Genomic DNA, 20021 nt, shown 5'->3' with positions numbered 1-20021 from the left:
AAAACAAACTCGGTTTGTCTGGATTATTAGAGATCAAGTCAGATGCACGGTTAAATATGAACCACTAGATGGAGCACATGTAAAACGAATTTACAGAGATCAGAAAGAATCACAATCAGAATCAGGTTTATTGCCAAAAATAGGCCTTCACATACCTTGGTATACTGGTGCAGAACAATAAACACAGTATGGAGAAAATTTAAAGAAATGTAAAGCAAGTACTGCAAGTCAGTAAGTATAGTATAACTATTAAACTGACAATAAAGTCAGTCAAGGGTAGAGCCAAATGACCTGTACATATATATATATATATATATATATATATATATATATATATATATATATATATATATATATATATGACCTACAATATATAAGGTAGGTTTATACAATATTATTTGGATCAAATAGTATGACCCATATGGAGTTTTAAAGCGCAATAACCCAAATACAAGGCTTGATTCCCAACTGGACCTCAAACACCCTGTGGCCCCTAAAACCCCAGGTTCATGCTAATTTACTTTTGGTAATGCAATTAAATAAAATTTTCACCACTAAATTAAAACAGCAACTGACCATTATTCCCTAATTTTGTGCCTGTATATTAAAAAGACGCTCTGTGTCAAAACCTTACTTTAACACCTTTATAACTTTAATTTAGTTTATATTGTGCTCACTTGTGGATGTTTTTTGTGGGAGGGGTCAATTGAGAGAGAGCCCCCTAACTTGTCCTAAATGTCATCATATGGAGGTCTGTAGAATGTTTTATATGCAGACTATGTAACATCCCTGCCTCTTTATCTTTTTATCTCTCTATATACCTATGCATTGTTGTAAAACTTGTAAAACTTTATTATTGACCTTGGAAGCACCACAGGGTCAATTTAGAAGCTATTCTGAAGCTTTAGAAGTTTTTGTCCATAAAGGGTGAGGCTGAAAGTCCCTTCTCCTAGGCTATTTTATCTCACATCTGTATGCTAGATACAGATGTGAGATACTATCAAGAGCTCAAGAACTGCTGGGAAATGGACTTTGTGATTAGATTGTTTTGTCAATTACTGTTTCCATGGTCAAGAATAAACTTTCAAGTTCAACTTTCAAGCCACCATGGACAAGAAAGTGCTAAAAGTGCTCAGGACAAAAAGCTCTGCTCAGCAACTGCTGATGAAGATTGTATTATACAATCAAAAGCTCCTGAACAGTAAAATGATTTCACATCATTACAGTAATGACACATTTACACTGTAATTTCATTACAATCACATGTTTTTAGCCTATTTATATTCCATTATATTTAATGATTTAATACATATACTGCCACAGTGCATGTGTTGAATGTACTATTAGTACATCAGTATGATTTCATTTTATTTTGTAAGCCAGTGTGTTGCCTAGGATTCAGGACGCCGCCCTGCAAACGGACAGGGCTGGCAGCGTCTCTCTCTCTGCAGCGGGCATCGTTATCTTCATCACCACAGAAATGTCTCCGATGGTAGGTATACTTTACTTAAGTGTAAAGATTTGAGACATAGTAAATATTCAGTAAAAACTGTCTTTTAGATCGCATGGTTGATTATTAGGTCTGGACAGGCAGGTAAGGTTAGCTTATTTAGCTCACTAGCTTAACTTACTGTATGTACTCGCTCAGGAGCAGCTTGCTAGCTAGCTTACAGTTCAGACACCGTGATGAAATGGTTATCAATTAGTAAAAGTCTCCGTTTAGCATCAACATGGTAAGTTTTGTGATGTGAATATTAGTCAAAATTAAAAACACATTTTTGTTGAAAACACAGAGAAAAGCATCAAATTTCAAGTCTTGTAGTATAATTAGGTTATTATAATGCTAGTTAAGCAGTTGATATCAAGTAACGTTAATATAAAACCCACAACCCTAATTCTAAAGCTACAACTTTCTAACAATTATATCCTTACACAGTGTAACTCATGACTATTAATAGTTAGTATATTGTTTACTAGTGTTTTATAGATCAGCCATTAATAAGCCATTAATATAAAAAAACGTTTGGGTTGCGAAAAAATCAGTCTGGGCCGTTTATCTTTATTTACATTTATTCATTTAGCTGACCCAAAGCGACTTACAATTGCTATATATGTTAGAGGTGGCACGCCTCTGGAGCAACTAGAGGTTAAGTGCCTAAGGGACACGTTGGTGGATGTGAACCCGGGTCTCTCACACCAAAGGCATGCATCTTATCCACTGCACCATCACCACCCCTGTCTTTATTTATTTGCTTTTTTTATTTGCACAGGAAACAAAACAATTAAAGGTAATAGTTTTATGGATAAACAAAGACTGCTGGTCAGATGGGAAAAAAACACCAACACCAAATGGCCTCCAACAAATTAATAAATAAAACAGTGACAACAACACAATAATAAAACACCTTAGAATAACAGAAAGATAGAAAGAGATACGCATACTAGAGACACATATGTGAATTGCTGCTACTGGGCATGGCATAAGAGACACAAGTTGATAGAAGGCCACGATGTCTAAAGCATTTGTAAGTTATTGATTAACTACTAATAAAGCCATTAGTTACAACTTATAACCCCTTTAGAAAAGACACCTTATTAGAAAGAGGTACATCTACTATTGACCTAGTTTGACTTCTCTAACCTAGTATTATGTCAGTTATAAATACACTGGCGCTAGTTTGTTAAACTCTGGCCAAGGTGCACTTGTCAGGTCCTGTCCTGCTGGAAAATGTGGGTTAATTGGATATTAAAGAAAAGCAGGAGAAGTTTTCAACCCATTAAGGCGAGGTGAGCATCATTGTCAACAGCCAGATTATAGTTCTTTGGTCAAAAAGCAACTTTTTGAAATAGTATTCACGCACCTCTCAAAACCACTGGCTCACATATGTGTAATACATTTTGCACAAAGGCAGGTAAAGCCCACTTTTTCTGGTTCAAATTCATGAATGGTATCTTGGTTTTTAAACACCACAAATTCATCCCACCTTGCACAACACAAATGTGTCACCATGGTACTATTTAAAAACTCAGTGGACTTGATAGGTTAAAACCATGTGAGCCCATTTCCTGGCACTTATTCTTATTCACATGTGGACTTTAATCCACTTCCCCTAGAAGGGGATTGCCCTTCCTCTCTCCGTGTCAAGGCTTAACTTAGGATAGGTGAGACACAGTTCAACAGGCAGGCTCAAGACAGTGTCACTTTTTCACTGTCCGTCGCCAGGTAAACTTCCACCCTTCGTCACCAATCTGCAGAGAGAAAGGTAAAGGATGAATGTTTATGTTTTATTTCTGTTTTTCTTGAGTAAAAGTCTTTGAGTAGTCTCAGAGTAGCAGCAGGATAGAGCAGCGTAGGGGCGTTGATCTGTGGAGGGATGTTACTGTGTTTACAATGACCAACTGTTGGACTGTGTGGGACTGTCAAGGCTCCCCGGTGAAGGACAGGCAGGGGTCTCTGTGGACGATGAACCGCTACACCACGCTGAAGCAGCTGGGAGACGGCACGTACGGCAGCGTGCTTCTGGGCAAGAGCAATGAGACTGGAGAGCTGGTGGCCATTAAGAGGTGAGTGTAGCTCCAACAAACATGCCAGGGACATGCTACGTTGTTTTGTCTGGAAGCATTAAGCTGATTAAACCCTGAGTGGCCTCTGCAAGGTGCCTCGAGGCTCTATGCTCAAACATGTTGTGTCCTCACATGAAAAAAAGGAAAATGTTTTGAGTCAAAAGTTTTGCCTTGCTGCGAATCATGTGTAGGCATTTTAGGGTAGGCTCAACAGATGCAGGTTTCTTGACAAACTATAGACACTCTAATACTTTAATATTATTATATATTTGCCTAGACCGCGTTTTAAGGATCAGCTGTTTAAGAATCTGTCTCTGGCAAGAAATTAATAATAAATGTTTCACGAGGCTCCACCAGGCACTGTTTGTAAATGTAAGGTTATAGTGCAAGCTGATACCACTGGTGACAGTGAAAGGAGTTAAAGTACACCGCAAAGTGTTGCCCCCGGAGCATGGGAAACGCATAGTGAAAGTCTCCAGCAGTAAGAAAGAAAGGTTACACATGTAAAAACATTTCAATAAAGTACATTTAGATATAGCGGTGTTGCCCAGGATGCTGTTTTTACTACTATTATGGGTACCACAGTGATGCAACATTTGTTTGGCGCTCATAATCACAAGTAGCATTTATGCAGTGGTTTCACACATGTTACAAATAATACATAACTATGAAAACAGTAGTAAAGCATATAAGTTTACCAGATCTGGGTTTCCACAAACATTTTCATAAGCCATCAAGAATGCAAGATGTGCATTAAAGCTGCACTAGGCAAGGTTTTATGTAAAAATCCCTGTTGTGATTAACTCAGCAGTTTATGAGTGAACAAAGCTTTGTCCTAAAGCAAGTCAGGGCTCAATCTATTTAGAGGTGGACTCACAGAGGTTGAATACCTACTGCTTACTAAAGAATACGAAACATACAATACAAAATTTTAAAAATGAATAATAATAAAAAGTTTGGCATTACATGTGGCTGCTAATATGAAACTTAATATAACATACATACATATAATACACAGTATAGATGTTATATATTAGCCTAATAATCAGACTGAAAGGCCATTTTATATCTCTCAAACACGTGATGCAATTTAGTGGGCTGTGACGAGGCATTCGAGATTACTGTCTTAAAATGTCATCAATAATAATACACCTAGGTTGTTTTTTGCCACCCCAACAGGATGAAGAGGAAGTTTTATTCTTGGGATGAGTGCTTGAATCTGAGAGAGGTGAAGGTGAGAAGTAAGACAGGAAATCTTCATATTTGGCAATGTGATCATTTTAAACCACCAGTCTTTCTGCTTGTAAAATCCTACCCTTGCTTTTCCAATATTCCTCCCTCCACTGTCTCAGTAATAAAGAAATTTTGTGGCATAATTGACATTTGAGTGGAAAAGGCTCAGTTCAGACGCTGTGTTCAGACATTTGAGGTACTTTACTTACATGATGAGCTGATTCTTAATGACTCTGTTGTATGTGTCTCCCAAATACTTTGTGTTATCAGTCACTGAAGAAGCTGAACCATGCCAATGTGGTGAAACTGAGGGAAGTCATCAGAGAAAATGACTACCTCTACTTTGTCTTTGAGTATATGAAAGAAAACCTCTATCAGCTCATGAAAGAAAGGTAGGCAGCATAACATAACCATTCATTTATTTAGCAGTTGTGAACACATAGTTATTTCTGTGATGTAAGTCTGAAGTGTGTTTTTTTTAAATCACCATTGGGAATGTGAGAATTATTTGGGTCAGATTAAGTCATCATGTGCTGGTCTTCATTTTTGCAGAAACAAGTTGTTCCCTGAGTCAGTCATCAGAAACATGACATTTCAGATATTACAGGGACTGTCCTTTATTCATAAACATGGTAGGTGACTTCAGCAAGGCCTTTCAGTTCAGACTGAAGTAAAACTGTCCCTGCTGTCTTTCCCGTCTTCTAAAATGCTGTGTTATCAAGCTGTCAGCGCACTTTCGGTATGATTGAGTAAACAGAAAACAACATATCTCAATCTGAAAAGTGTATGAATGCTGGACGGTTGATAAGACATCAGGCGGCACAGGATTTTCTCCAGCAAAAAATGACTCACTTCTCCTGTGTCGTCAGTGAGAAGAGGAGGTGTGAGTGGTACTGAAGCTCAACAGAACAAGTTTTTCTTCTCTGAAAAATAAAAATCAGCACCGTTTTTAGTGCGTGTGGGTGCTGGTGTCATTCTCACTTCATTAAGGCATGATTCTTAGCATTTTTTCTTTATCCCCTCTTTCTTTCTTTTGTCTTTTACCACTTTGCTGCTGCCAGGGAAGATAAGATGTTTTCTGAAAATGAGATAAGGAACATTCTGTTCCAAGTATTGTCTGGCTTAGCATTTGTGCATAAGCACGGTAAGAGACTCCTCCTGTCTTTCTCTTTTCCTTTCCACTTCCGTAAAGGCTTGGCTTAGTTGTGCCTTGTCAAGTTAAAACATGTTTTTTTTTTGTCAAAGATGTTTTAACTCTGTGTTTCAGATCTTTGAAAAAGTCTGACAAAACATCAAACTGTGATAGACATGTCATTATTAGTAGTAAAAGTGATAGTTGTTGTGATAGTAGTGGAAACTGAGATGCAATAACCATGCAAATGGACAAATCTCTGCATGAGCACGGGTTTATTTGTACGTCTCGTGTTTTTCAGGGTATTTCCATCGTGATATGAAACCAGAGAACTTGCTCTGCATGGGCCCAGAGCTGGTAAAGATTGCTGATTTTGGACTAGCCAGAGAAATCCGCTCGCAGCCACCGTACACTGATTATGTGTCCACAAGATGGTGAGACTGATTTGTTTACAAAATTATATCAGAGCAAGTTATTCCTGGAGATGAAACACTTTGTGATGGACGTTATTGATTTGTAGTCTGACCTGAATCAAACTTTTGACTCTCAGTGACTCTCACCTGCTGTAATATCACTTCGCACATAACACACCTACTGCTGTGATTACGCACAGTAAAAAGTCCCAATACGCGAGCAGAGCAAGAACGGGAGGGCAAAATAACTCACTGAGCAAGTGCGCAAGAGAGCCCAAGCTTACAACAGCTTGCAGTAGTAGGCTAGAACAGTTAAAATTTTTTCCTATATGTTGTCATGTATGAAAAGACCCACATTGAACACTGTAAGCGGACTACTTGATTAACAGCATTTGTATAGGAGTGATTCTGTCACAAGCTTTTCAAAAGACTCTTAGATTAAGCTGATACTGACTACAGAAGTTAATCCGTTCAGAAGATGGAGAGGAAGACAAATTGATAGACAGAGGATAACCAATGAAAATTCTGCAAATCATCCATAGCAACCAGGACATTGTTTCTAGAAAGAGATGCCACTGTTGAATTCTTTAAATCTAATTTAATGCCATACATATCCTCCTGTGCTGTTACGACAGGTACCGAGCCCCAGAGGTTCTGCTCAAGTCTAACTCCTACAGCTCACCCATCGACATCTGGGCCGTGGGATGCATCATGGCGGAGCTCTACACACTCAGACCCCTGTTCCCTGGCAACAGTGAGGTGGACGAGATCTTCAAGATCTGTCAGGTGTTGGGAACGCTGAAGAAGGTGAAACATCGCAACAGGGGTCCCAAATTATGGTGACACCCTCTGTTTTTGCACTTTTGTTGTAAGACACCAGTAACAAATGTCTCTGTTTTATGACGTACTGTTCAAAAGGTAGAAAGTTATTTGTGATTATGCATTTAACATTGTCCTGAATGCACACACACTCACTGAAGACTAATTTATTGTTTTCTCTTGTCTCTCGCCACATCAGTCAGACTGGCCTGAGGGCTACAACCTGGCCACCTCGATGAACTTCCGCTTCCCAAAGTGTGTCCCCACCAGCCTCAGATCCCTGATCCCCAACGCCAGCCATGAGGCCATTGCACTGATGAAAGACATGCTGCAGTGGGACCCTGAGAAAAGACCAAGCGCTGCTCAGGTACATTTAAAACCCATTAAGTTTTAACATAGATTGGTTGGAATAAGCACAAAACGTACAAAGATGAGGGTGAAGACAACTGCCTGATGTTGAGGTGACGGTGTTAGAAAAGTAACACAAGTCCTTTGGTGAGTGCTTTTATCCTGAGTACCTTTGAGTGCATCTATTTTTAGAGTGGGGATCAATCACCGTACCTTGGCAGTTACTGTAATACCGAACTTGACACCTGGATGTACTGCTGAGGCGATGCACGTCCACTGACTTCATTCAAAAACGTTTTAACTGGTGCTGAAGCTTGAAAATGACAAAAAGGAGAATGCTGCACACTGTTTCCAGCACTCCACATATTTATGAATCTATTTTGCCTTTCAGCCTTAAGCGCTGTGAAAATATGTGGTAGTTTGTCTCATTAGTCCTTTACAAGTTATACATCTTTCATAATATTCCATGTGCTATAAACAAGAACCCATGATCTGATTTCTATGTTCTGTACTTTTATTTTGACATGGCTCCATTTTATGTATCATATATTTTTCAGTAACATGTTGCAAACTTCTTCTTCTTCTTCTTCATGGAAAGTCTCAATCTTGAAGGCTGTGAAGATATTTTCCCTTTGGTTTGAACTGTTTGTGTTCCAGGCTCTACGGTATCCATACTTCCATGTCGGCCAGGCGCTCGGTGCTCCTCTTCAGTGCTCAGAGCGGCACAAGACTCAGGCAAACATGCCCGAGGCGCCTCTGTCCCTCTGTAAGATGGACCTAGAGTCCGGCGAGCCAAGTAAGACTCAGGCACAGCTGCAGACCTCCAACCAATGTCTCCACCAGCCCCTTCAGCAGATTATTCTACCTCAGGACAACATGGAGCCAAGCACAAAACAAGCAACATATTCCACCGCGCTGACAGAGGGGCAGCAGGAACCGCTCAGTCTGGTGAAAAGACAACCGATGAGCTGGCAGGCTGTAGGTATCACTCAGGTACAGCTTCTTAATGTCAGAATGGGAAAACCTTCTTGTGGCTTACAGAGCTTTAATTTATTTTAAAGGCAACAAGAGGAGCTCCCGCAGGAGCAGAGAACAGCTTAACTGGAGTGAGGACAGGACGCCGGCGATGGGGCCAGACGTCTTTCAAGTCTGTCGACAGCTGGGACGATGGCGAGGACGCAGATGCTGGCGTTTCCATCTCCAAAAAACCCACTATCAGCTCTCTGAAGGACAGGCCACTGGATGGGCGCGGCTGTCGGTTTCCAGAGTCAAGGAACAATACAGTAGCAAAGCTGCCGAGCAACAGCGGGCTGAACAGAGCTGACTCCACCACCTTGTCCGCCAAGCAGCACTACCTCCGCCAGTCCAGATATCTGCCAGGTGAGAAAGAATGATCTACTGTGTCACAAAAATAACATGAACATGTTTCTTTTTGTAACACCTTTGAGGTCCTCTGCCTCCCCAGGTAGTGTTAGATTTACATTTCTTTATGTTACTTTATTAATGTGGCTTAAGTTTTACTTCAAACACTACAAACCAACCACAAACAACTCCAAGCACAACATCTCTAATATTGTACACATTGTGCTTTCCATATACTGGCATGGTTCCAAATCACAAATTGGTGTGTGGGCTCAGGTACAGTGAGTTCTTTCTGAGCTGTTTGTCCTTTTCAGGCGTAAATCCAAAAAACAACTCCTCAGTAGGGAGCCAAGTGGTCGGCAGAAACCTGTGGGGCAGCTCGTGTTTAAGCAGAGGACAGGGGCTGGAGTTCCCTCTACATAAAGGTACGAAAGGAAGAGTTCACAGTGTGAAAGAGTCAGTGAGTAGCCACACCATGAAAGTGCAGTACAACAATAGATGATATGCCAGATGCAGTGCCAGTGACAATGCCAAGTATATATTTATTTTGCCCAAAACACGAATACTTTTTTCTGCCTGCCCTCTCCTGTACTGTATGTTCATATAAAAGTTGCTTACAGAAACTTACAGGACTCATCTGTGAAGTGTCACAGTAGACCCTTGTTGATTTATCTGAAAATTTTAGCAATTTTGCCTTTATTTTGGTGCTTCAAGGAAGTTCATTTGAGACCATGCTTTAAGTCTTCCGATCGTTCTGACCTGATGCAGCAAACCAATCCCATTTGATATTACAAGTAGTGTAAAAACACTTCGAATTATTTGTGTCATTTGGCTCAAATGACTCAAACCGCTAAACCAGTACAGTAAATGCTAGAAAAGCTGCGCGGGTTAAAATAGAAACGCTCCGTCACGAGGTAGTAAGTCTCAATAATAAATCGGCTGTAGGTCGGCAGTCCGGAGAGGACAGCGGCTGGGTCCGGATCCGGACCGCGGTTCGCCTATTAGTGACCTCTGGGCTATGTCTAATGTTTACCTTGACGTTGTTGTGGATTGATCAACCTCAGCAACAGACAGGCAAACAAGTGCTCCGCGAGGTAACCATGGCAGCGGCTTCTGTGTAACTGACGTGATCCCATGAAACTGTTGTGGTCGTCTCACGCACACGCCCGCCCGCTGCCAGAGTTGAAATGTGAAAACTTTCTCCTATAGTTTATCAATAGTAAGAGACTGAGCTGACTGTTTGATGTGAGTTTCCTGAATAATATAACTGTTTCTTTAACAGTTAGGCCACCAGGTATTAAACAGGCTGTGACCTTTGCTGCTGTCACTTATTCATTAAAATTAATCTATTAACTTCTACTGAACTAATTTGAAAATTAGTAGTTATATTATTTAGTTATAGAATCAATTATTTCATGTTGCATGTTGCACATTTAACTGTTGAAGCTTGGTAAAAAATGAATACAAAGTAATTATTATAGAGAGGTGGCGATGGTGCAGTGGATTAGACATCTGTCTGTGATTCCCACTGCATCACATCCACCAAATAAGTTATTGTCATGGGTCCTGCTTTACCATCCATGTCATAATAGAGCCGCCGCCAGTTTTATCGGGGTGTGGGGGGGTCTCAGTATATTTTCCTGCTTTTTTGTCCTTTGCCAATCACATGACTGTTTGAGACATTCAAGTTCTACAAAATGAGAAACGGCTTCCAACAACTCCATTATGATTTAAAGTTTTTATCACTCAATCCCAGCGCAGGGCAAGTGAATATAGAACTACAGCAGCTAATTACAGCATCGTGCTAATAAAAACATCAGGTAACATGCTACCAGTTTTTATTTCTTGTGCTTTTGTTTGTTCTTTTCATTATTGTTGTCCCAACAGTGTGAAAAGAGGAAACCTGTATTATTCATGAGTCACATGACACACAAAAAGCATGTATTGCTTTTCTGTTTATGGCAGAATGAAGCAGCCACAGCAACATTATACCTAAACAAAGACAGTGACTGGAAACGCTTCAGGCTTCCTATTTTCTTTTCATTGTTTCTGCAGCTGTTTCCTTCCTCCACTCACCCCACTCCTCTTGTCTTCCTATGTTGTGTGTTGTGCCTAACAGATAAGCAGCCTTTAAAAGAAAAGACACTGGAGGATCTTGATCTTTTCAAAGGTATCAAAATTTAGGAGCAGTTCACAGTAATTGCAGGTGTCTCTACTTTGCTTTCATTTGGACATTACTGACATTGTTGAAATACTGAACAAGAGACAAAACACCACAAGGGAACTAAAGTCTATAAAGTACAATTCATCGTTCTGTGTGATATTCTAAATTCTCAAGGTGAAGGCATTGAAAAGTAACTAAGCACAGACATCAGAGGAGGGGTTTAAATGACTGATTACAGTTTTAAGGTCATTTGTAACCTGTGATGGATGTCATTGTCCCTTCCAGACACCTTCATGAGCAACTCCAACAACCCCACCAAGGCGTACATGTCTGCTTTGCCGAAGATTGAAACAGGAGCAGCTAGACAGAGGATTACACTGGCACCGATAGGAGGCGCCTCTGCTAGTGAGTCACGAGAGTTATTGTGATTTTCTCAGACAGAATAAAGGTTGAGTCTGCGCATCACGAGTACACTTCTTTTAACCTTCTCTTCCATCATACTTTCACGAAATGCCCCCTTAATTTGGAAGAGTCACTATCTTCCTTGAAGACTGAAGTGTCATGAGAGTTTTGTTAATGATCAAGGGACTTTTTCTTACCACATCTATCAGATCCTGACCTGCTGAATATGTTCAGTTTCTTGTCTTTCAACCTGAACTTTTCCCATTTTCTTTCTGTGAATCTTGCAGTTGATCTGTCATCTGCTGCTGATCTAAGAGTTGAGTCTAAAATCAAACCGTCCAAGAGCAAGACCTCCTCAAATAAACGTTTGCCCTCAAATGAAGGTAAAATCATAACTATGAAGTATTGCATCTTGATGTTGCTTCCTGAGTAAAGCCTAAACACACTTTCCTTCTCTCACGATTAACTACTCAGAATACGAAGGGAGGAAGAGCAAATCTCTGAATCCTCAGATCCCTGCATCCGGCGCTGCAGGAAAGACCGCCTTTTCAAGGAGCACAAACATCCAGCCAGTGCACGGACGAGTAGACTGGACTGCCAAATATGGAGGCCACCAGTAGCACCGCACCACCACTCTGTTCCACCTCATGGGAAAAATCCCCACTTCAGTTTTGCCAGGAAATAACAGACTTCAGAGGAGAAGTGTTTCCTGCTAGTCTGTTGTTACGTTTGCCATGCGATTAAATGTTCCATTGTTGTACAAGTGACCCCCTTCTACTGTCAGTATTTTTATATAATAGACTAGAAAATGAAATAAAGTCAGTATTTTTTATTAAAGTGGATGAATTTATTATTTTACAGCAGCAGATACAGTTCAGATGTACATTTACACAATAAAAACATCACCTAACAGGATAAAAATGGCTTTATATTATCAAAGATAGACAAAACCCTTTCCTCTTTAATCACATATTTTATATTACATTTTTATACAGAAGCAGTCTGTAATAGAAAATGAGACAGTATATGGGAGCACAAATTAGGTGTCAAACGTATGTATGGAACAGGAAAGATGTATGTGGATATTTTCAAGCTTCATGTGGCCTCTTTAGCATTGCCATGATGATGTTCACCAGCACCAGTCCACTGAAAAAAAATTACAAGATTTGTATCAGTTTGAAAAGGGACTGAAAAGTAATTGCATTTCGGTTTGTAGAATATTTTCAATAGTTATCCGAGGCAGGAGAAGTAATATCTGAAAAGAAGAAATAGAGTATTACCTTGCTAAAGCCATTAAACCCGCTGGCATGAACTTCCAGGAGTTGAGAAATCTCAGCCCCATCACCACAACCAGAGTTCCAGAGGTGCCTGCGTTTCCCCAGAGGAGGGAGACAGTTGTTGCCATGTTTGTTTGTGAAAGGACTGCCACAGTTAACATTTTTACATTACATTTAGCTGACACTTTTATCCAAAGCAATGGTGGATGTCTCACAGGCAATAATCTTATCAATGCACCATCACCACCTTGAGTTAAATAAACTATATTTGCTCACCTAGTGAAAGCCAGACATTCTTAGGATTTTGAGATACCAGAAAAGCACCGACTGCAGCCAGCAGGCCGAACAGCAGCCCTGAAGCCAGAGAGATGATGCTGCCTGTGGAGGAAACACAGTAAGGTTTCTATTTTGAAATGTTGAATTAAATTTGATGGGATTCTTTTTTTTTCTCATAAACTAATCACCCACATTTCCCAAAAGGCCTTTTAATACCTCAGGACAAGGTACATTCACTAGTTAGTTTATGAGGTAACTTATGCCTAGCTATAATAAAACATCCCTGCTTTAGTTGTTTGTTGGAGATGTGTTGATTAAATTGTATGATCATTTTGGATGCTGTAATTTGTGGTGCTGTCAAAATGTATTGTGTTACAGTGAGAGGTCTTTCTTATATGTCGTCCACCTCATTTATATCAGTGAGGTAAATGTTAGTAACAACTCAGCTATAATATATTCTATAATATTATATATCAGTCACAGGGTTAATTTCTGCATTGAGTACTTTTACTTTTAATACTTTAAGTACATTTTCCGAATTATAATTACATACTTAATTAACATTTTCTATGCAGGACTTTTTTCACAGTGGTATTAGTACTTTTACGATCGGAATTTCTGGTTGGCTACTGTGTTCATCTAAATACCCAATATGTCGGTGTGTCTCTCCTACCTGCTTTCACATAACCTAGGATTCCTCCTGTTACCAGCAGAGCAGCATAGCTGAACCCAATCCAGTCTACAGCCATGTCCACAAACCAGAAACAGACTGCTGCTGCTGCTGGAGTAAGACAGAGTTTAATTTGAGGAATCCTCGATCTACCAGCATTGTGCCACAACTTGTCAACAGTTAAATCGTTAAAAATGGCGACAAAGTACTGCCAATCGTTTTATCAAAATATTACACCAAACGTACTGAAAACTTAGCTAGTCATATGGTCATACCTGATTTTGAAACGAGTTTAAACCATAGACTGTTTATAAAAAGGTTTAAACTAGGAACAGTCCTGCACCTTCTGAACTTTACCCTGAATGTGTCACGTCCGGTGTCAAATCGCAGAGTTACAAAATAAAAGGATTCAACGTTTTTGAAATTACTTTTACTAAATAACGTAAGACGGCATAGAAGTACATATAAAAAAAGACGGCACGGGGGAGAGGGTAATATTTCGAGAAAACGAATTTATATTCTCAGAGATTAAGGAAAATAGTGTTGTCCGAGTTTTTATCATTCATTAATAAAACAATTAGTCAGTGCAGACATAAGAGCTGGAGTTTTCAGAAAGGCAGATATGAGGGACTGCAACAAATCCACTTGAAAGCTTTTATCGCATTATAAGCATTTATAAATGTCTTGCAGTTCTTCCCCAGTGTTTTATGCTTTTGTAAGTTTGGCAGTAAGTACCTCATAATAATACTCGAGCAAGTTCAATCTCAAAACGTTTTGCACCGGTTTACTACGGTGTCTGATTGAACGAGACGTTTCCTTCTGTTCGGAAGCGTCTTGCTGCCATGGCAGAAAGAGAAAAACGGATCAGTATCATGTTATAACATGAAAAGTTTGTTGTTATAACAACATATTTTTCACGTTATAACAAGATAAGTTTATTGGTATAACATAAAACTTTTCATGTTATAACATGATACTGATCTGTTTTTCTCTTTCTGCCACGGCAGCAAGACGCTTCCGTACTTCCGCAACGGGCTTCGAGGTATTTGGCGAGTTCAGCGCAGACAAAACGTAGCAACACGTTTCTTTCAACGGAAACGGTGGTTTCTTGACCCTGCTGTGTCCGCAAGCGCACTGCATTTTTAACACCGTTGTGTTTACAAACTTGTCACAGCTGATTGGGTAACTGACACGCCCACCAAAGGGGAGAAAACATGTGGTTCAATCCAAAAATGTTGCAGCCCGGTGGAAAACGTTTTGAGATTGAACTTGCCCCAGGACTCGGCAGTGTTCCTGATGTATTCATAAGTTGTATCAGTAAAGCCTTTTAAAAATGATCTAATGCGCGATCAAAGTTTCTGCCCTTCATCGTTTGTGTAGCGCCTCATAAAGCGCAGTTCTAACCGCATTCCTTAATGTCATTTCATTTTGATATCACTTATGTTGTTATTGTTGAATGTGATGTATGGATCGGCAGCAGGATCATTAAAATGAACGCTGAATAGCGGCCGGCTGGGTAAAGCGCCTTTCCAGAGACGCTGTGCGCATTTATGCACGAGCACAGCAACATAATCAACCCTACTTAAATATCTCCGACACTGCGACAGGATAGGTCAGGATCTAATGTTAATTCATGTTTTGTTTTCTACTACACATCCAAAAGCTCCCACACGCAGTCCAGTTTCATACATTGAAACTGTTTGGAGTAAAGCAGCCGTCGTCCTGATCAATCCTGAGCTCCATCAGAGCGTCTAAACATGGGTTAAAGAAGCTGAAAGTTTAATTCCTCTGCAGAGTTTCCTCCGTCAGTCCTGTCAAGTTTATTACTGCAATTTTTTTTTTTGTGCCACGATATTTGCTGTAAAATTACTACACGGATAGAAACGTTTAAATGGCTGACAACAGTCTTTCTAATCATCAAAGTAAATCTTTAAATAAAGCACTCATCCATCAATATAACACTATGAAGAAATCACCTGAAACTACAGGGACCAGTGGAGGTGTGGTAAAAAGTCCATGCTGGTCTCTAAATCTGATAAAATAATTAGTTGATGGGGGCAGGTGGATGATTTATGTGTAGGCCTATATGAGTATTCCCTTCATGTCCGAGCCGATCCGCGCATCCCACCTTATATGAGATAAATGTTACGGTTTCATTTCGTTAAGGGACTGATGATGAAACGCTCACCTCATCAGGCTGAGGGCTGGAATAAACCGTAAACTTTTTCAGACAAAAGTCGCACCCCCAAAACAGTTACTGTGTTTCTGTGAAGTGAATTTTATTTATTTATTTTACCAGCAAAGAAATCCATAGAGATTTTTAACCTCTTTTACAAAGATGTCCTGGCCATGATATGTTTATTGGAACCTCGAGATGTTTCTACGTATTAAAATGTTGACAGACATGTTTCTGGATAGTGAAGATAGCCTATAGTTTGCAGCCTTTAGTGCCAAAAGATGGTGCTAAAGGCTGCAAATCTGACAGAGATCACAGCGCAAACAGAGATGCAGCTGTGCAACAGGTCATATTTAATTGACGTCGCTTTAAAATGACTGCTCTGAGGGAACTACATCTCATTTCATTAATTGCCTGTTTCCTCCACTCCTCTCTCCTCGCGTTTCCTCCTGGAGCCCGCTTCCCGGGTGGGAGGGACTAAAACCATAGACTGTATCTGTATATAAAAAGCATAAGATGCGCCGCGAGGAGGCACAAATTTTGCCCCCTATCTTGTCACGAAGACAGCAAATATAAGCACAACGAGCAGCTGTGTTACCCCCCTGTGGTAACCATGAGTAAATGCATGTTAACTACATATACCAAAAACGGTCAATGATTTTTCATTTTTCTTCTTTTCCATGTTGACAGCAAATCTGCACACAAAAAGCAAACACATAATTGACAAATGATATGATAAAACTTATTATTTTCCATTTTATTTTCCACCATCCTTTTTCTTCTTTTTGGGTTTGCTCTCGTCTTCTAGAACGACTTCTTCTGTTGCAATTCGGACTCTCTTTGTCTTTGAAAGCTCCTGAGCGAGTTCTGTGGACCGATGCAAACAGATTGAGTGCGTTACATGGACACAGGAAAAGCAAGTTCAACTAAGAAGCTCTTTGTTTATCAAGATTCTGGTGGGAGAAAGCCGAACCACCTACAGGACATCCCTATCAACATGAAAAAAAAAAACCAAAATCACCAGCCTCAGTACCCGCTTAATATTTATAGCTCAAATCTCTTAACACGATGATAGTAAAACAAAAGTCAGTGTTTACAAGACTACCTCCAGATGTTGTTGCATGAGCTGCTGGCTTCTTAGCAGGCTGCTGCACTGATGAGGGTTTCCACACAGCGAGGCACGTCAGTCTGGCTGTTGTGTTCACTTCTCCAAGGAGAGTGGGCGACTCCAAGTCCTGTTGGACAGCATAGGTACATTGTTCATCAACAGCAACTGCGTCATTTTGATAATCTTTTTCCTTGTAACAGAAGGTTTTGTTACACCTGACACTATTATCTGAATATCTTATTTTATTATTGCTTTTAAAGAATTTTATAATTCTACAAAGTACTGCAGATGTATGTGAATAGCTGGGAAATGTTATTTTAAAAAAACAAAAAACATACACTGCCACTGCAAATGTAAAAAAAGAAAAAAAGAAATAGCTTGTAAGTAAATGGCTTTATCAAATCAAATGTTCATAAATAAAACAGACGTGCCTCTTTCAGATGGAGTTTCCACATTTTCATGAGTCCGTCGTTTGAAGCTGTCACCATCACACAGTAATTCTCCATAAAAAAACTGTCAACCGCTTTCACCCTGAAAAAACAAAAGGAAGTAGGTTTGTTAGCTTCCATAGTATTTAATTCTTACAAAGACAAAAACATGTTTTTAGAAATGGAGCTCCAAATACTTTAAATACATATCAAACACTTAATAACTTTAAAACACACAGTACCTGGTTTCATGAGCCTTAAACTCACAGACCCATTTCTCTTTTCCAAGGTCACATAACCTCACATGTTCATCATCTCCTGCGACAGCCAGAATGGAGTTCTGAAAAACAAGCAGGAATATAACATTTATTTATTTAATGTTACTTATTATTGTCATATCTTGGTGTAATAGCAGATCCCAATCATTTCAGCCATAGCAATCTCTAGATTACATATACAGTCAGTAATCAGTCAGAGAACTCACATTTAAGAACTTAACAGATGAGATCCTCTTGGGGTTTTTCATTGTTCCTGTCACAGAGGCTGTTTCCAGGTTGTAGATGTTCACTTTGTCATCCACCACAACCACATATTTATCCCCATCTGGAGACCATCTGACAATGTGCGCATCTGTTAAAAGTGTATGGACAAAAAGTCAATTCAAACATGCTAATATTGATAAAACAACTTAAAACTAGTCCATTCCTTAAAGAAACAATATGTCGTATTTTTATTTTAAAATAACAGCGTCTCTGTCATTGCCGGGCCTGAAGCGCCTGCTATTAAACTATGTAACACTGGAGTCCCGTGCACGAAACCCTTTCGCAACAATGGCATAATAATCCTCGGTATTCTCAGCAAAGAACTTACGGATATCGTTGCAGAGGTTGCGGAGAGACTGAAGAAGACGTTGTTGGAGGAAACAAGGAAGAGAAAAAGAGAAAGTGACCGAGCAAGAGACTGAACTAAAATAAGAGGAGGCTTACTCTGTTTTATGTTTTTGATGAAGGCTGATCTTCCGTTAGTTAGGTTCCACGTTCTACAAAGATAACAAGATGCAAGTCATTTTTGATTCCCTGTAAAATTAATCACCTGCCTCACCGACTTTCAAGCAGCAGAACTGTGGATTTTACCTGAGAGTCTTATCTGTCCCGACTGTAAGTGCAAGTTTCCCAGATGGATGGACAGACAGCGATGTGACATGGCCTCTGAGGAGAACGAGAGGATTAAGCAGGTTACTTTGACACGTCCCTTCCAACAAAATACTAAGACAGCAATCGCACAGACGCAACCAGCACCTCTCTCTCTCTTTCTGTGCTTACTTGTGAGCTTTGATGGATTTCAGACACTCCCACTTTTTTGTGCTCCACACGCATATGATTCCATCCTCTCCTCCGCTCAGTAAATGAGACGTCCCATAAAACTCCAGGCAGGTGATGGTGCCTGTGCAATACAAGGAAGTTTGAGTCGGGTATGCACATAACAAGCTAGCTTCAATTTCTTTACGGTTTGACGAAATGTAAAAAGTAAATAAGGCCAATTTTTCAATGTTATATTATATACTTTTTGTTCCAGCAGCAAAGACAATCACGAGGCAAAATCTGTTTGCTCCAGTGTCTATACCACAAATGAGGAGAGCGGTCAGGAGAAGCTAGGATTAAAGAATGGGAGAAGAAAGAAAGCAGCTAGAATATATTTCCAACATAAATAAATACATAAATAATGGGACTGAAGAAACCAAAATCCTGAAAAGCCCAGACATTTCTTTGAGAATATAGTAGTCAGAGGACACGAGTTATTATTTCTATTTCATTGTGACTTTTTAACAAGCTAACAAGAGTCAAAATAAAGAGTGTATGTCACGTTCACAAAATATTGCGGCAGGTTTCCTCAATCATTTGAGGTGATTTAAATTAATCTTGTTGTGGTCTTGAAGAAAATAACAATTGTCTTTATCCAAGTCCTTTCTGACCGTCCATACATCCTCTCTCTCTACGGCATCTGTGATATTTTTCATGAAAAAAGTTCAAGGACTTTGTCACATGAATATTACCACAGTCCACAAACATTGTTCCGACATCTTTAAATAGCCCCTGTGGGAATCAAACCAGAAATATTAGTACTAAACCACTATTTATGCTATATTTAGTCAGTGTGATTTGTGCTTTGTTGATGTCAAAGAGCACATTTACCTTAGACACTCACCATCATGATGCAGCAAAGCACCATGTTCAACTCTCTTCTTCATGTCGTACAGCTGTATTGTCTCATCTTTGCTTCCTGTGACAACAAACCTCTCACTGGCTGCCACAGCTGATATGGATGCCGTGTGGGCGTGATGTGTGAAGTTTGCCATGGCTGTCCACTCCTGCATAACCCAAACAAAAAACACACGAAGTGACATAATGGCGACTCTTTGTAATAACTTAATTGCTGAAACTGAGAGGGAAACAAATCAACCTTTTGTCAGAGCGTTACACTTGAAGGTCAATAAATATCAGCGACAGCTCAGTTTAGTTAGTGCTAAACACAACAAGTATACACAGCTACAAAATAAGACACTTCAGCTTACTTTCTCGTCGGTTTTCACTCGGTAACCAAAGGTGGTTTGCTCGTAGCTCCCAGCAATCAGCTCCAGTACAGATGCCA

The 20021-nt window shown here is 39.8% G+C and overlaps 3 protein-coding genes across 7 annotated transcripts; 1 reads left to right on the top strand and 2 right to left on the bottom strand.

Annotated features, from left to right (window-relative positions):
• The first annotated feature begins 1383 nt into the window (after positions 1–1383).
• Positions 1384–12204, top strand: LOC123972217 (serine/threonine-protein kinase MAK-like). Of its 3 annotated transcripts, XM_046051538.1 has the most exons (16): positions 1405–1492; positions 3224–3263; positions 3426–3564; positions 4744–4798; positions 5068–5189; positions 5350–5429; positions 6231–6363; positions 6978–7149; positions 7361–7528; positions 8167–8487; positions 8571–8889; positions 9186–9296; positions 10991–11041; positions 11321–11440; positions 11725–11820; positions 11912–12204. In XM_046051538.1, exons 1-16 carry the CDS (start codon positions 1481–1483, stop codon positions 12055–12057), a joined length of 2085 nt encoding a protein of 694 aa, XP_045907494.1. In that variant the 5' UTR covers positions 1405–1480; the 3' UTR covers positions 12058–12204. The 3 variants fall into 3 exon arrangements, with proteins under 3 accessions (XP_045907496.1, XP_045907495.1, XP_045907494.1); XM_046051540.1 differs by lacking the exon at positions 3224–3263 and having other exon boundaries at positions 1384–1492; XM_046051539.1 differs by lacking the exon at positions 10991–11041 and having other exon boundaries at positions 1404–1492.
• Positions 12205–12251: 47 nt separating this feature from the next.
• On the bottom strand, positions 12252–16533 carry LOC123972218 (transmembrane protein 14C-like). Of its 3 annotated transcripts, none has more exons than XM_046051542.1 (5): positions 16479–16533; positions 13664–13768; positions 12991–13092; positions 12718–12805; positions 12252–12583 (listed from the first exon to the last, which is right to left on the bottom strand). In XM_046051542.1, exons 1-5 carry the CDS (start codon positions 16516–16518, stop codon positions 12526–12528), a joined length of 393 nt encoding a protein of 130 aa, XP_045907498.1. In that variant the 5' UTR covers positions 16519–16533; the 3' UTR covers positions 12252–12525. The 3 variants fall into 3 exon arrangements, with proteins under 3 accessions (XP_045907498.1, XP_045907500.1, XP_045907499.1); XM_046051544.1 differs by lacking the exon at positions 16479–16533 and adding an exon at positions 13936–14498 and having other exon boundaries at positions 13664–13771; XM_046051543.1 differs by lacking the exon at positions 16479–16533 and adding an exon at positions 13936–14498.
• A 34-nt stretch (positions 16534–16567) lies between these two features.
• pak1ip1 (PAK1 interacting protein 1) lies at positions 16568–20016 on the bottom strand (the record flags this gene model as incomplete). The annotated part of the gene is made up of 10 exons (XM_046051945.1): positions 16568–16703; positions 16942–17071; positions 17376–17475; positions 17615–17712; positions 17857–18002; positions 18359–18411; positions 18506–18580; positions 18695–18815; positions 19578–19740; positions 19945–20016. Coding segments are annotated over 10 exons (1068 nt in total), but the record flags the coding sequence as incomplete, so codon positions are not given.
• Positions 20017–20021: the final 5 nt, after the last annotated feature.

Source organism: Micropterus dolomieu, linkage group LG06, assembly GCF_021292245.1.
Source record: "Micropterus dolomieu isolate WLL.071019.BEF.003 ecotype Adirondacks linkage group LG06, ASM2129224v1, whole genome shotgun sequence".
Classification (NCBI taxonomy): domain Eukaryota; kingdom Metazoa; phylum Chordata; class Actinopteri; order Centrarchiformes; family Centrarchidae; genus Micropterus; species Micropterus dolomieu.
Note: the sequence above shows the minus strand (reverse complement) of the source record. Positions and strands in the feature narration are given on the sequence as shown.